At 42.2% G+C, this 17884-nt stretch overlaps 1 protein-coding gene across 1 annotated transcript; it reads right to left on the minus strand.

The window, feature by feature from the left end:
* Nucleotides 1-12803: 12803 nt before the first annotated feature.
* On the minus strand, nt 12804-16988 carry LOC117236920 (histidine-rich glycoprotein-like). Its single transcript, XM_033500334.1, has 2 exons — nt 16977-16988; nt 12804-14662 (listed from the first exon to the last, which is right to left on the minus strand). Exons 1-2 carry the CDS (start codon nt 16986-16988, stop codon nt 12875-12877), a joined length of 1800 nt encoding a protein of 599 aa, XP_033356225.1. The 3' UTR covers nt 12804-12874.
* Between the last annotated feature and the right edge of the window lie 896 nt (nt 16989-17884).

Below are 17884 nucleotides of genomic sequence, written 5' to 3' on the forward strand. Positions count from 1 at the left end.
AATTATTATCGCGTGGTGTTAACGAGGAGAAACGGCGCTAGTCCGCGCGTGGAAAACGCTGGTCTAGTCGGAAATACTCGTCGTATAAATGCACGTGTAAAATCGCGTCCGCCGCGATGATCGTCTGTTTGTCCCAACGACGACGGTGACTCGATGATGAAACGAGGCTGCATACGAGATCACGCGCACCGGAAACGGCTGGTACTTTACGTTTCCCGAATCGTCGGTTTTTTCCTCGGCTCATGGTCAATTTGGCGTGCTCGAGCAGATGCAATTTGCGCAGCACAGTCTCGTCGAGACTGGCGATGATCCAACGAAACGACTCACCCTGACGCGACGACACTCGATTATCGCTGGACGTGGCGTGAGAAGTATAAATGGCGCGCGTCTGAATAGGAAACGCAACATTGTAACACGAATAGGTTAGCCTGATACACGGTGTATCGTAATTTTCGATCCTGAGTTGGTAGCGTACAGTAGTTGGCGAAGGTATTTTAACGTTTCATCGTAGAAAATTTGTACTTTTATTATATATGATTGTAATAAAATTTTGTTGTTTAATTTTATTATATAAAATATCTCGAAATTCATTGATAATCTTGATAAATATCGTGAGATTGATGTAAAATATCTGGAAGGAAAGAAAGCGTCGACATAATAATAACTAGAGTGCAGGTTTTTGTGCATTTACAGGGAATTTGAAAGGGAATTGCACAAGATGCACACGATATACAAAAATAAGTATAGCGTTTTCTACAATACTTGGTAGGTAAAATTAATTTTCTACCGATGTTCCTACTTTCTCACTCATGTCCCCAAAAATATGAATTTTCATAAAATTTCACAGTCTAATCGTAAGAGTTCCGCCTTCTTACAGTACTGGTGTTTCAAAAAACTTCGTACAGCACGTAGAATATATTCGTAAGATTTCGTCTATTCGAAGGCACGTAAAATATATTGTTCGAATACTTTCATGAGATATCGTATGGAATAACCAGAATTCATCGAGTAAAAAAGGACGAACGATAGAATAATCGAGCAGCTGGTATCGTTCACGCAATTCCGATACGACCCGAATGGCGCGTATTTTCGTATCTTCGATTTTGACACAATGTTGCTGGCTAAATGATCGAAACGTAGTTACCGGATTCGTTGCAGGGAATTTCGGCATTTTTTTGGTGTGTGTGTTGGGAATGTTATCGTAGTATCGATTCGGACTTCGTTTCGCGCGACGGATCAGGGATGTAAAAACGATATAAAAAAAGTTCCATGCAAATACCGATCCTGTTCGACTGCACGTCCCGATCGTAGTTATATTCGCGTACAGCGAATTACAGGTCGTTCGAAGTAGAAACAGTTGCAAACTATGTGCGACTATGTACACGGTACTCTTCTAATAATAATTACATTAGCCTGGTGAGATCGTTCTGAGAACGTTTCTAGTCATCGGACCGCTGTTAGCCGAAAGTTGAAGCTAGTTATCCTGGTCAAGTTTGTAGGAAACATCAGCGAAACGTAAATGCTGAATTGATATTTTTCTACGCGAAACATTCGCCTGAACGGGAGATTGAAACATCTGCGCCAGCAAATTCGTCCTAAACGATATTGCATCGTGTTATATTAAACAACGTGCAGTTATCAAGAAGAAAAACGCTAGGAAGAGGAACAAAGCCCAGCATTCGCAAATCCATAGAACCATCTCATGACCGATTCTACTCGAGATAAATCTACTGTCACGTGTCAGAGCGTACGTGAGCGTAATTAGAATTTACGAAATCGGAGTAAGTCGTCGATGCGTATCTCTCACCAAACCGATTTTTCCCTGAAATGATCTGGCTCTAAATTTTCTCCGTTATATGTATACATATAGCGATCTCGTAAATTATTTTTGCTTTTAAACTTTTCTTCTGAAATTCCCGTTTAAAAAGAGGCAAGAGATGTACAATTGACGTTCTCGATCGTGTTTATCGATTAACATAGCTGATTACGATATCCGCAAACGTCCGATAAAAATACGTACGACTTGGCAATAAAATTATAGGGTGCAGAGTGAAGTTAATTTATCCGGTGGTAACGATGATCGGTCGTCGCGTGACTGACACGCCCTTTGGTGTTGCAGAGCGTGGCGTCGCGACGAGATTTAGATGTTCTCAGAACGGACGTAACGGCGTTCCACCTTCAAGATTGCGTCCACGAGGGAGAATAGCGAGGGCAGCGTAATAACGACAACATCAGGCCACGTTAACGTGATAAAAAAACTCGCCGCGCCGGTGCGGATTGCTCGCTTTAGGCATGCAATTTTATCCGGCGGAAATTACCAGGTAGACGATGGTTTACAGTTTTGAGGAAACGCTGGTTCGCGTGACGCTACTCTCTAATCTTCGCTGGATAAATTGAAATTCATATCCGCTGGTTTAAGCTTGGGTCTGCGTCTGGATTTGGGTTACGTTCGGTCGGATCAAATATTTCCGTCAGAAGAATCCACCGCTGCCGGAGCATTCTTATTTTTCGATCAATTTTTCGAGCACGTTTCGAAAAGTGTGACAACGTCGGGAGCAGCAGCACCGACGCCATTGTATCCGAAACAAAGTAGTGGCGCGAATATCCAGGTGGGAAACTGTTACCAGCATCGTGCTGCAGAGGTGTTCCGGGAGTTGGCGAATTCGGCGGGGGCGATTGAACGACGCGACGTATCGTTTAAACTGCGTCCACGCCCAAAGTGGCGATCTCAGCGTAATAACGATATCAGCGACGTTACGCGATACCAACCATTAGCTTCATCGATTCAATATCGATTTTATCGACCTATCCGTGGCAGTTAGAGAATATTTGGCGGATTCCCTTCGGGCGATGCTTCTGAACGATAGCATGATCGTAATCGAAAATTCTTGGCTTGAACGATTTTTCAGCCTTCCGACGGCTCGTTCTCCGTGCCCTTTCTCTTTCGTTAAATTATTCGTCCGCTTCTGGCGAACGCCGTACGCTCGTGCAATAATTATTCTTTCGTTAGCCAGTAGCTTGCTGTTGTCGCTGAATTTTCTTCTTACCAACAATGCGTGATATCGAAACGGCTCACCGATAACAATGTGTATGTTTTTCTTGACACGCGAACCTTTAACAGGCAAGTGAACGAGCCGTTGACTGACGTTATTCGAATCTCTAGAGGCAAATCCGCTGGATGGAAAATCGAACGCAGATCTCTCTCTCTCTCTTTCTCTCTACGTTCGTCTGTATCTTTGACTCTATCTTACGTTCTCTGTAGGCTGGTCGGGACATGAAGGGAGATCGTAGGGCAGGACGCGTGGTGATACGATTATTTATCCGGTCTCGGATCGCGAAACGAGAAGACAGGAGGCGTGGCGCGTCTACAAACACGCGACAGTACAATGCACACGCGTGTGTGTCGTTGCAGGTGCCAGATTGCGTCTGTGGCAGGGTCGACGCGCCGCACCTGTGAGAAATTACCCCAAAGCACGCAGCCTGTTCCTCAAGTACCTGTCTAAGCTCCTATACACGTAACCTTGTGTACAAGACGTGGAATAGCTGCGCTACGAGCCTCGTGCAAGCTATGCAAACCTTGAAACAGGATCCTTGGTATTTTCCTTGAAGTGGTTGGCTACGCTTGCGAGTGGACCTTTAGCCTTCAAAAGGGGAGCCAGACTGGCCGAGCGACCTGGCGACATCGACAAAGACGGAGAATTGGCGTAGAAAGCGTAAGAAAGAGAAAGTAGACATATATATCAGGAGCGAGACGAGCCGGAAGAGAATGAAACTGCCGGCGATCGATTATCGATAAATACTTGCTGGATTCCTGCCGATGGTCCGTTGTTACAAGCGTAAAAAAGCCAGGGGAAGATTTTCAGGGTCGGCTCGTGCACGCGTGCGTCAGTCGAACGCGCGAGCTGAACGCGCCTATTGGCCGAATTTCTTGGCACGGGATTAACGTGCTTAGAAAGGAAGCGTGATTTATCGAAAAGAAAGAGGAGGCACAGACGCGCACGAACAAAACGCATACAAGGAAGCACGAGTACCAAGGGACTCGTAGTTACCATCGAGTTATATTTCTGCCCCTTCGTAACGCGTAAAGAATCCGCTAGATACCGAGAGTAATTTGTTTACGATTGCACCAAGAGGGTAATTTTCCTTTTGCCGGAACTGCATTCCCCGAAAGAACGATGGAAAAAAGATTTGTGTAACCGGTAGAGATCGTTTGCCGGCGAGGTATTTATCAAACTGCGGTCCGAAAGAAAGTAACCTTTCTCCTCGTCTAGGTCTTTCTTTCTATCAACGCTTTTGCCTTTCTCGCGGCGACGTTTCTTTTTGTTCGTCCGCTCTAGCGACCGCTCGACGACTGAATAACAGTCCCTCAGGCACGATAAAAGGGTTCTTAATTGTTAGATATTATGGCCGCATTTCGGTTTTTGTTTCTCATTCATCGAGGAGTACAGGTTTAGCTTGGCCTGTTTTTTCTGGTTCGTGCCGGCACGGCGCACAGGACCCGGCGGGAAGTTTTTAAGCTTGGAATTTAAAACACACGGAATATATTAAATCGTACGGCTATTAAAAGTGCCCGAGTGCTTCTCGTTCTGTGGTTTTTTCATGAACATCATTATTATAAGTGGCTCGCTGCTGGCTAGGTCAACGACAGGCTCAAATGGCGTCTTGGTGGCTCTCCTCTCCTTTAATGGTTGCGCCGGTCGTTAGTTCAATAATGTCGACGATAAAAAAGAGCCTTGCTCACGGTATTTGCAAATGCATGCAGATTGACGTGATTTATCGAGTACCGTATCGTATCAAGAATAAGCCGAGCCACCGTAGATATGATCGCGAGAAGCGAGCGGGGAGGGGGGGGGGGGGTTGGGACAGAGGTTGAGAATCCGGCTTAGACGTTAGTAACAAAGCTGTTTTTTCCCCGTGTCGTGGAAAAACGCGCAGTGAAATTCGTCGTGAGCAAAGTACGGGAGAAAGTCCCGTTAGACACGGCTATAATCCGCCGAAAAACTTGTGTAATTCCGCTACGAGCGAATGACCGCCGCTGGCACTGCATCTCTCTAATTTCCAGTTTTTCTCTGAAAAGCCACCCTTGACATCGGGTTCAAGTTGGAAACTGGCTGTCTGTCGTTCGTTCAAGGACGCTCTGTCGTAGAAAAAGTTGGATAAAGGGAGAGAAAAGAGAATAATAAAACGGTGTGGCGGGTGGGAAATTGCAAATATATGCGCGCCGCGAAGAGCACCGGAAGAAGACCGACGACTTAAGCGTGCCATAGTTTGCCATTACCTGGCGAGATCGTTTCACCGTGGTTTATGCAATTAAAGTATTTGCCGACTGAATCGCTTGTCAACTCGCCAAGATGAGAAAAAAGCGAGCGGGAGTGCTTGAAACTTGACCATCACCGCTGGTTTGCACTCTCCTTATGCAACTATAGGAACCAAGCGCGCCTTCTTCAGCGGTCTCATCCCTTCGGTTCAACTTTCTTCCGGCTTTCCTTCACTTTCTAGCAAACTTCGCCTCAAATTAATTTTGCAACTCTAACTTCTGCCGACTCTCGGATAGTACGCGCTCTCTCGACTCGATCGGCGTCATCCATCGACCATTTCCGTCGAGTGCTCCAGCTATCGCACGGCCTGTGTCGTGTAACAAGAAGCCCTTTCGTATTCGCTAAAGTATCATCAGGAACTGTAATAGAATAGCGAGAAGCGAACACGAGATACACCTTGTTCATTCCGTGTCGTTTGAAATTTTAATTCTAATAGATTAGATTGCGATGCAATAAGGGAAATTTCATTAATTTATGTCCGTCTCGTTGCGATACTACGAGTCTCGACAGCTTTAAAGCGCATGTGAAGTATTTATCTTTTTTCACTTTTATCTCGTATCAATTATCAATAACGCAATTAAACCATTGTATAACTATATATATATTCTTTTCCATCACCGATGAGTTTTATATATTCGTACGATATTGCTACATTTCCCATTGTATTTGTCGTTCTTTGGTCTTACGCAACTCATAAATGAATCCATAACGAGGTTTTGATGAAACAAAGGATCGTGTATTATACATATTGACGAACATATAATACTCTCCGTAATTTTTGTCGCGTATCCCAGATTCTCATTTCGTTCATATTCTACATTGTTCTAATCGATTAATCACTTCCGTAATAATTTCAGACACGTATCGTGTTTTGGATGTGACCAGTAATACTCGTAAATGGTAGTGCACTTTATCACGCGAGCTCTTGTGGCAAGCGTCGTTTCTTTTCATTTCCGATTCTCTTGCCGGCTAGAGCCTATCTCGCTTCTTTCACCGATCCCCTTTATCTCTCTTTCTTACAGAGAAATGTGCACCGGCGTTTATTTCCGATTTCCTCGAGTGGCCAGCGCCGCGATGCCACGACGTAATACGATTTCACGAGCGAACTCTTAAATTCAAATCACCTCGCGACAGATTTTTTCAAACCGGGCCGCTTCGTGCCTGAAAATGAATTTACTCTCGCGGAAACACTGCTCGTAGAAAGATAGCGGCGGCCGGCGGAGAAGGGATAAAAGGGAACAGAGAGAAGACAGCGCGAGAGGAACTTCCGGTAAGTTCCTTTTCGTGGCACAGATCCGATTTCCTGACTGCACTTTTTCCACATCCCTTTCCTTTTCTTTTTTCTTTCTTCCTCGTCTCCGTTGGTCGCGGGTAAAAATTCTACAGCGGAGCAGGCTGCCACGTCGAACGTAACCCTTTGGAATTAGATCGGATGGTATCACCAGTCACCCCTATCTTCCACCCTTCCTTTCGCCACTTTTTTTTTTCCTCTTTTCTCCTCTTTCTTCAATTTCACGCGTCTTCGCTCGCTTCCACATTTTCTCTTGTGATTTCATCAGACGTGCGGTTAGCAGGAACGCTAGCAGTGACGTCTCAAAAAAATGAAGAAGCACGTGTTTGGTTCCGATCTCGAATAAAAGACGGATTTTGATAACGTAAGATCAATCGACAATGTATTGAAGCTGAAAAGTGAAAGATCTGACCTATCGTATACTTCTCCTATAATCTCTGTACGTCGAAGAAGAAACAGCGATATATTGGGTTGACAACTAAATGATTGTGGATTTTGTCAATACCACCTAATGACTAATGACCACCTTAGTTGCCAACCTGATAGAAACAGCTAACGTGAACTAACTTTCTACTAAGCATATGACTGTAATCAAATATCTTGTAGTTTCAATGAGGACCATAGAACGTTTCTATGATAAGTCGAAATACATTCGTGAGGCAGTGTACTAGCATGGAATGGACTACAAGATACTCGGTAAGCTTTGAAGCTATACACGTATATGTATATGTATTTCGCAAAGGACCAAGACTCATAGTGTATTCCAGGGTGATTAACAGGGTTCCTCGCGATTAACAGTTGTCGAACATTTGCATGGAACGGTACTTGCAGACGTTCGTTAGTTTCGTGCCTTCATTTCTCTTCGTTGCCGCCCCATGTCCTGTTTTCTTTTTCACCTCCGTCTTGTCTCTTTGTTAACCATCCTAAAACATGGGCCCTATGGGAAGAAGAATGCTCCTTTCAGGTAGAAGCTCTTAAACCGTTGATAGCTTGTTGAATTATAGATGTAATGTATTTTCGTGAACGACCGTTTGTACGATATCTTGGCTGACTTACAGAAAACTCGTAACAACGATTCAGATTAATTCGTTCTGTAAATCTTTCTCGTGTCCAAAGTGTCCAATATTTCTATTCGTAGGGTAAACAATTTTTGTAGAGAATCGGATCGACATAAACTAAAATGGATTCGCGTCTTGTCGCTTGTTTCGCAACGATCGTTGGAGCGTGCTAGCGATTCCTGGATAAAGGCGTGTGTATCCGGCGCACGCACAGCGACGCATTTTTCATCGTTTTACGACGACACGGGTTGTTAAATGTTTCGGTTATGCGGCTGCAGGCGCAACGGGGATCGCATCGCGTGCAAATCGTCCATCAGATTTTAACGAGGCGCCCTGCGGGAACAGAAATTGCGACGGTGATGAGCAAATACTCGATAAACATTCGACCAAAAGTAATCGAGGTATCGTCAGGTAAGAGTCGTTTCGAACGAAGATTCGTATAGAAAGGGACGGTATAATCTGCGACTAACGGTGAGAAGAGAAGAAGAAAGGATAAAAATTCAGGAAAGGGATTCGACTTGGTAAATTGGTCGAACATAACGCGACACTCGAACGATTCTCGAGTCTTCATTCGAGCCACGATTTACTCAACTCTCTCTCGGTGCCACAAAATCGGACGGATCCGGCTTATCTTCCGTGTTTCTATACTGTAAGGAAGCTCAAACCAGAGAAGGAACGTTGCTTGCTAGAATGCTTTTCTAGCGCCGGCCAATGCATGCTGATAAACCTGCCGGACCAATTTAAATCCCAAGATGGCGTCTGCGGCCATCAGCCTTTTTCTTTTCTTTCTATTCTTCCTTTTTGTTAACCTCCTCTCTTTTCCTCGTTTCTTTCCGCCTGGTTCCCAGGGATCTATCGCGACGAACGATTTATTAACCCATTTCGCCGGCAGACATCTCTAGTTTTGCGAATTTCCTTGGAAAATCGATGCCCTCCTCTGCTTCGCTTCGATCCTCCACATAGCTTCCTCCGCCCCCCCCCCCCTCCCCCTCGCTTGCTCTCTTGGATGCCGAAAGGAACGTTCTTATAATTTTCTCAAAGATCGAGCAGACACGAATTCGTACGTGTTCGTTGAATTTCTCTTCGCCGCTCGTGCAAATAAGTGCGAAATGTCAGATATTTGAATTTCTAATTTCAAAAGAGTGCTTCTCTCTCTTCGCGAATTTCATAGTTTGCCGACGGATCGTTAGGTGTTCTTTAGGGCGATAGATTAACTCTATCTATGCTGCGCATTTATTTCCAGCGATAATATTATTGAAAATGGTTCTTTGAGATTAATAATAGTTATATAAGAATATTTCCGAATTTACTACAGAGGCTTTGCTTATTTTTCTACACTATTTGTTTAACGTTATTCAAATTACACACGTAGTTCCGAATCTGAATTCCACTTCTGACATCAACGTGGCGAATTTGACGTTCATTTTTCCTCATGGTCTTTTATTTACAATTCCGATGTATAATTAACTATTAGACTGCAAATATTTGTACTTTTTACCCGATATTTCTATCATTCGTGTGGGAAATTTAAAAACAAAGAAATGCGCATGATACGCGAAAATATATCATGTTATATATATCGTAATATATAGTGCACGAAATTCCATTTCTTTAATTATGCTTGTAAAGTATTTCTGCATAAATACATCGCCATGATTATTATTCTTTCATAAATTCACTCTTACGAAATTACGTTGTATTAGGTTGTCCGAAAAGTGTCTTTCTTTTACAGACACGTCTTTTACAACAACGCATCTTTAGACAAACATGAAACCTAATCTGTCGTATTTTGTGATCTTTATTTTGATGAAACAAAATGGATCATACGTAATTCGATAAAATAATATAAAATTGAAAATATTGTGCATCCATTGTTTTCTTATAAAACGAAAGAAACTTTTTGGTCGACGTAATATCAAATAAGGTACACAGTAGCGATGCCAAGAGAAACGAACACGCACTGCGACAAAACGCATTGAAATTTTCCCAATGAAAATGGACGTTTCGATGGTAGAAATTGATTCGTGAAGGATATCGAATATTGGCTGGAAAATTACGCGGTGTCGCAATGAGACGACGTGACGGAGCGCCGTGCGATCGCGGAAAGAAAGAGCATGGATATGGAAAATAATCTACGCGTCGAAATTACTTGGAGCCAGGCTTTTTGATTCTATACGGAAAGTTCCCTTTTGTCTCGATGGAGGTCGCGAAACAAGATCAAACTCGGCCTCGAAATATTAGCGTTTTGCGCGGCGAACTCGTTCCCGATACCGCCACTAGTTCCGTGGAAAAGTTTTCCGCGTTTCCAACTGGCGTGTTTGCGTTTATCGTGCCCTTTGCCTACATCAACCATTTAGTTGAAATAATAATACGGTCTACAACAAAGTTGTGGAATTATTTAACCGGCGGAAGATAAAACAAGAACCGAGAGGGACGACCAATCGCCGAATTACTTTTTGTTATTATTTGAACGAAACTTTAGAGCCTCGTTAGCGAATAGTTGATCAAGATCTAATATACTCGGAACATGGTAGAACTTCAATTAACTGGTTCGTAACAATAGTTACTCTTGTCAAATATTTCAGTCTTTTTATGTAATGTAAATAGTATTCACACAACAAGAGTCATCTTTGTTATTCTGTAGCTCTTGAATTATCAGAATCTCGAGTACGAGAACGATCGATTATCATCGAAACGTGGTTCGTAAGAAAGTTTGGGAAATAGGAATAAAAAGTTGAAAGAAAAATATTCGCATATTTATTTGAAAATTTTCTACTTCTAACTGATATTGATATTTATAAAATAGATCAGGATAAATGATCTTTCACATGAAAGCAAATGTCGAGAAATGCCGTTGGTCGAACAATATGTGTGATAGTAATTAATGTTCTATTATAGCGTGAGAATTTTTGTATTCTTTTAGTAACTTGCAGATAGTGTTAAAGTTATATAATCTATTTTAAATTTAAATAGTTTTCTTCTCCACTGACCCGTAATATTTTGCTTTAATCAATGGAAATTAATTGATAATATTATGCTTGAAAGAATTACTATGATAATCAACCGAGTACGACTTTCTCCTGTCATCTTATGTGTGTTTAACGGATCTGAAAGTTTAACGGAGCATAATATTACTTGTTATCCCCGCAGATTAATCATGTCGTCACAAAGTAGAGGTTTGCGAATGAAAGTCGAGTGAAGCATGGCAAGGTTTTCTTAGGAAACGATCTCGACGTCTTCGTTCTTATCGTCTCGTTAGTAAATCCTTACGTTTCATTTATCCCTTTTTTATATAACTTCAGTTGGATAATTTGTCGGAGATTGCTTCCAATGATCTCCTCTGTATTTTTCTTCGCTTCTCGAAGTTATTTGTGTTCCAGACTGCCATTCATTCTATAACGACGAACTATATGAAACGTGCGAGAGAAAAGCTTGCAAATACGCCAGAATAAATCAGATATGATGCTTCAGAATCATCGCGGAACGCGAGAATGAATGAAAATCCATAAGTAGAATTATCACAAGTATGTAGGAATGCGTAATCGTAAAAGTTTTCGTACACTTGTAAAAGATTTATTTTTATTCTTCGCTTGGATATATATTTAATACGCGATGGATTAAACGATAATAGCTGTTTTGTAGTAAAACACATGATCCTACAAAAATACGCGAACAGATAAGAGAAAGAAAAATTGGTTTGTACCAACTGTGTTAATATTTTCTAAGAACTTTAGTTTACGTTTAATTTGGCTCTTAATTAGATTTTCTTCTCAAAGAAGACGCTAGCTTTACGATGAAGTTTTCCAAAGTTTTATTTTAATAAAAATAGTTTTGTTATAAGATGCACGAGGGACTTTCGTGACTGACGATATGAGTATGTGACATGTGTTCGAGAGTGAGGGTTTCAGAAAACTCACAAAGGAATAGTTTCTATATTCTACATATAGGAAGATTCTCCCGATCGTCTAAAGGGACCCCACCGGTGTTCGTGGAATATCAGTTCATTATTTCAGGATCGAGAATTCCTTGGACGATAGAAAATAATTTTCTTTTCTTCAAGAATTGATTATAGATTTCTTCCGGTAATTTTAAAAATATAAAAATTCATCCGAGTTACGTACAGATCTCGAAAATAACTTATCGATTATAAAGCAGTCCGGATGAAGCCTCATAGAAAGTTTGTAAAAGTAAAATAAAAATAAAATCTACGTTGTCTAATAATTTAAGTTCATCTTCATCAAAATCCTGTTTCTATTCTTGACGGTCTTCTATCTGTTTTCGCTCGCCAGCGAAGAGTTTTATCGATGTTCCAAACTTAGGTGTCGGGATTATACTGGCTGCGTAAGTTGTTTAAATCGGTGAATCATTGAAAAGACGACGGCGGATTGTTTCAGCGTATTACATCGGATTACGAATTTGTTTCGAACTCGTTGAAAAGCGTTCGTTGTTCCCATAGCCAAGTTTCTTGGGCGATATCTCGTTTTTGTAATTATTTATTCTATAGTAGGAAGTTAACTGCGCTCTAGTCGGTCGCTAGAATTTCGGACATTTCATTAAGTCGAAGCTTCTACGTCGATTTCTCGCTTTATTTCCCCCGTGATTTCTCGGCGAGAAAGATATCTGCTTGTAGGCGAACGTTCGAGCATCTTGAGACCGAAGTTTAAACGTTATTGCAGTTCGAGAACGAGAAACGGACTGTTGTTCCTATCGAACTTTCGCCTTTAAACCGGAAAAGAGCTTAATAAAAGGGACAAGGCAATCGTAAACTCGTGGAAACTTTGTATTTCAAAGGTGTCAACAAAGATATAACTGAGGCTAACAAGAAACATAGCGAACGTAGCAAAGTCGCTTTTAACGCTCAAACACAGAAGAAGAAAAAGTATCTATGAAAGATTCTTAACTAACGATATCGTGTACGAATCATGCGTAATCTTTCGGGAATACTATTTAAATATCGAGTACAGTAGAACTTCGATTACGTTTGAACCCATTAAGAGAGAAACTGTTCATAAATAGAAACGACGCACAAGAGCGGCAATGCGGATTAATGTTAACAAATGTTTATCGAAGTTGTTCTCTCTCGATTTAACACGTGTGATTTAAAAAAAATCACACACACACACACATAAATCGTTAATTTAAAGGCTGATCAATCACTAGCAAAAATTTCATTCGAACAAACGAAGTTCCACTGTACCGCCATTCTTTTATGTTTGATCCTCGGTTGTCGTTTGCTCGGTAGTTTTCTCTATTTCCGCTTCCTTTTTAATCTTCAGAATATCCTCCACTTGCGGTGTTACTACGACCGTCTCACTCTCTTCCGGAAATATATATTCTTCGTGATTCTGAGAAGCATCAAAAGCGTAATGTCCCAATCCTTTGTAGTGTCCATGTTGCTCGAAAGCAGAGTGATGATGGCCTTCGTGATGTTTGTGATGGCTATCGTGAAGATGTTTATGATGATGATCGTCGAAATGCTTGTGATGTTCCTCGTGTGAATGTCCATGCTTGTGTTCATGGGATGCATGGTGTTTGTGATGTTCGTGATGGTGATGTCCTTCGTGATGATCATGGTGATGCTTATGCTCGTGTCCATGTTTATGTTCTTCTTTGTGTTCGTGACCGTGTTTGTGTTCTTCGTGATGATTATGCTTGTGGTCCTGATGGTGGGAATGATGATGATCTTCGTGATGTCCATGGTGATGTTCTTCCTTGTGACCATGTTTATGCTCATGGCCGTGTTTATGGTGATGGTCCTCATGATGACTATGCTTGTGATCCTCGTGATGCCCATGATGATGTTCCTCGTGATGGCTCTGCTTGTGTTCGTGTCCGTGTTTGTGATGATGGTCCGAATGATGACCATGTTTATGTTCGTGTCCGTGTTTATGATGATGATCCTCATGGTGGCCATGATGATGATCTTCGTGATGTCCATGTTTATGCTCGTGTCCATGATGATGCTTGTGTTCCTCCTTGTGGCCGTGTTTATGGTGTTCGTGATGGTCGTGCCCATGGTGATGATGATGGTTCTCGGTCTCCTTGTGAGTATGATGATGGTGATGCTCATTAACGTGATGATGATCGTGGTGGTGATGATGTTCGTTATGATGATGATGCTTATGATGATGGTGGTGCTCGGCATGATGTTTGTGTTCCTCGTGATGTTCATGTTTCGAATGATGTTGGTGCCCATGGTGATGATGGTGTTCTCCATGATGTTTATGATCGTGACCATGCTTGTGTTCATGCTTATGACCATGTTCGTGTTTATGTTCGTGTCCATGATGATGTTTATGATCAGAATGATGCTTGTGACCATGATGGTGATCGTGTCCATGATGATGATGGTGACCATGGTGATGTTTGTGGTCTTCCTGATGTTTATGCTCAACGTGATGTTCATGTCCGTGTTTGTGTTCGTGTTCACTATGATGCTTGTGACCATGTTCGTGCTTATGTTTGGCATGATGATCGTGATGTGCGTGGTGTCCATGATGATGAGAATGATGATGTCCACCGTGATGGTTGTGACTATGGTAAAAAGAATGACCATCGAATCCGTGAGCTCGACGCGTAGAAACGACCTGTGGCGTCAGAAAAGTGATATGCGACGCTTCAGCCGAAATTCGTGGTTCGATCACATGTTTTGCTGGTTCGTTGATCCGGGAAACGATGCTGGTCTTGGTGTTGGGGTCGAAAGTGGCTCGATGTAGCGGCGAATGAGGCTGGCCGCTTAGGGGCAACGTTAGCGGTTGGAAATTGGCTCCCAGATCGCCTAATTGCCGTTTTCGTGGATGTCTCTCAACGGCAGGTGACTGTGGGGTTGTTAGAGCGTTGTACAGCAGTAACGGACGAGATGGCTGTACTTGCCGCGGGAGCCTGACAGAATTGGGCAATTCTGCTCTGACTGTTGATAGTTGATCTCTTTGCGATGCTTTCAAATTTTGGCCAGTCGCCGCTGTCAGTGACAGAGCGATGGCTAGAAGCCACGCCTAAGGATAGAATACAAATTGAGAAAGAAAACCATTACAGAACTTGGTTTAAATGACAATTATAGAAAAATTTTAGCGAGATCGAAGTCAAATATGCGACCTGACTTTTGTCTGTAGTTATGAAAGTAGAATCACACGCGGAAATTTCATTTCTCTAAGTAGAGTGTGTCGTATATACGTATGCACGTATTGTATTGTGGTATCGTGGACGAAAGGTCTAAGAGATATCGGGTGGACCATAAACAATGTCGTGAGAAAGCCTAAGTGCCGACAGGCCCATCAATGTATCGTCGGTCCTTCAATCGAATAGTTCCGGGGGAAAAAGGCCTACGTGGCCTTGAACGATTGCAGTACACGTGCGTGATGGGACCATGAGAAAAGACAAAGTGATGCTAAGGGAGAGAGGCGAATTAACAGTCAGTGTGAATTGAGAAGCCAGAGAGTGCGAATTGCGTTGTCGACAGAGTGTTGCTAGCATTGTCGAGAGAGTGTGGACCACGTGAGAGAGTGGTGACGAGAGTTGCAAATTAAATATTTAGTTGTCTTAATTATAGTACGTTATTGTATTTAGTTCACGTTAAATAACCATCGTTTCCTGTTTAACCAATACCTGTCTAATACATTTTAAATAAACTAATAAATAAAGATCCTACAGTATTATATTATAACCAACAAACTTTATAAATTGTCCTCGGATGTCCAAATTATTATTAAATACTGGTATGGATAATGATGATGAATGGGTTGATTGCTAATTTTTTGAAAATCGTCTAGCCACAAGCGAGTTCATTATGATGCGCAGGCTACGATATTTTCGCGCAGCTGACATTACCCTGGCTAACCGAAACAATAAAACATCGTCGGGTCTGGCGCGGGCCATTTTGGTCTGCTACATGCTGGCTCGCCGCGCACATGCGAAACGGACACGTCCGAGTGGAAAAACCGGAGATAATATCCAGTAAATCGTCGCTGGCTCGTTTTATCGCGCTTTGCTATTTCTTGTCGTGTAAATTTCTTCCTTTCGCACGGTCCGAAAGGTAGCAGAGGAGCTAAACGGTGAAGATAGAGACGGGTAAACGCCGAAGAAAGCACGGTTGAACTCGGTGACCAAGATGGTACACGGGCAGGAAATCGAATCTCGGTTTTGCGCCACCGAATTAGCGAGGTCAGCTATCTTCGAACGATCAGGAAATGGTAGGTTTTTAGCGCGAAACGAATGGATCTTCAGCGTCGCTCATTCTGTCTGTCTCCCTATTTCTCTCTCGCTCTCTCTTTAGCGATGATTTATGCGATCCGTGGTACGTCCGCGAAAAAATTGAAGCCACCTCACGTTACGCGGACAGGAATTTTAAATTAGCGTTCCGTCCTACGTTCAGCTTTATTTCGCGATGCGTGACCTGGACGCGATGAGAATGAATACAGCGAAACGACGCGAGTACAATCAGGAATTTTATTTCCGGCCTGCCAACAAATTCCAAACACGAACGATACATTCGTTAAAAGATTCATCTATATATGTTCTGGCGCGATTTGAAAACTAGTCCAAGTCAACCTACAGAGTTAATGTTTCAAAAAGATACGATATTTTTAAAGTACGCGTGAACGATGACTAAAGTTTTGAACATCTCGTTGAGAGTCGGCTTATCAGCGACAGCAATAAGTCTTATTCAGAGATGCTGCCGTCGTTGCAGCGACGCGACTTAGATATCAGCGTGTTCCGTCTGTTTTAATCTCTCGTTATGCTCGCAGACACGGAGCAGTGTAACACGATGTTCGCGACATCTTGGTATATTCTTCTTGAAATGCAAACGCCTGCTTGCTGATTAACTCGGAATTTAATCAGCGACAACAGCATATAAACGATAGGATTAGTGGATCTCCTCGTAGGGAATGAATAAGAAATGGCGCATCCTTAGCTTGAATAGCTCATGTTGTATGTCGTGTTGATTTTAGTGTTGGAAACTTGCTTTAATAATGTCAATGTTAATATACATGAAATGTTAAAGAATTCAGATATTTCGATATGCTTTGGACATTTTTAAATTCATTTGGATTTCAAAAGTGAAATTACGCGGTTATTACTGTAAAAGCGTATCTAAAGTAATATTTGACGAGTTCTAAATATGTAAAACTCGGAATTTCAAGAATTATCCGAATGAAATGACCGCTGTGTGAAATCTACGAAGATATTTAAGGTACCTCGATAGCGCAGTTGATAAACAAAATTTCTGGCATAGGAGCTAATAAATCACGGAAAATACTTATGTTAAGTCTAGTAAGAGATTAACATGATAATGATAAGGGATGAACTTACCAACGTTGCCATGTCTCCGTTATTTTGGCTGTACAGCCAGAGAACAACTGGATACCGAAGTTCTGTGACGCTGTACTTTTATACAGAGCAATTGGCAATCGATACTTTCTTCCGTGCTAAGCACCAGTGTCGTTTACGACGGAATCTAATATTTTAATTGTCGTCATAATACGCGCCGAACCGCGACCGGGTCCGATCACTCGCGGCGGACTATTGGCAATCATCGAATTTCATTCATAACCGTTCGACGTTCCTTATAGACGCCGTTTCCGGTACAGTAAAAATCGAGGAAGCGGCGATGCCGGCCGTCCCGATGAATCAAAATTGATGGATAGAAATATCGATCGATATTCCGCGCCGCTGTATAATCGTCGACCATTTTACGAGCAATCGAAATTGCGTAGGGAACTCGATCGTAACGCTGCTATGCGTATCATCGTAATTTCCTCTTTTAAATTCAGATTTATCGGTTTTCAAATAATCGCGCGATGGGAGTTACGATTCGTTCGATTGATTTCTTTTCATGCTCGGTTTAATCGAGCATCGTTGTACGCGTTTATGCCAATACGCGTAAAAAAATCGTGGTTTCAAAAGTAAAAGCTCAACGCGTGCTTGAAAAAAAAAACGATCGAGAGAGAGAGAGAGAGAGAGAGAAAGAGCCGAATTTTCGCTTTCACACCTATTTTCCTGTCCGCCATCGCTGCTACCTCGTAAACACAGGCGTTCACCAGCGTTTAATGCGTGGCCGTGCATTCGACCAGAAACGAAGCAAACGACGCGTGTACCGAATTTAATTTATATATCTCATTATTTAATAGGATAAATGGGCTGATTTCTCTTCCTTGTTGCTTCCCCCGTTCCATGAATATTTAACGGGCCGTTTCGCTTGCTCAATTCCTTTTCGTTCG

The sequence above is a fragment of the Bombus vosnesenskii genome, unplaced genomic scaffold (genome assembly GCF_011952255.1).
Source record: "Bombus vosnesenskii isolate JDL3184/JDL3185 unplaced genomic scaffold, Bvos_JDL3184-5_v1.1 scf7180000013352, whole genome shotgun sequence".
In the NCBI taxonomy this organism is placed as follows: Eukaryota; Metazoa; Arthropoda; class Insecta; order Hymenoptera; family Apidae; genus Bombus; species Bombus vosnesenskii.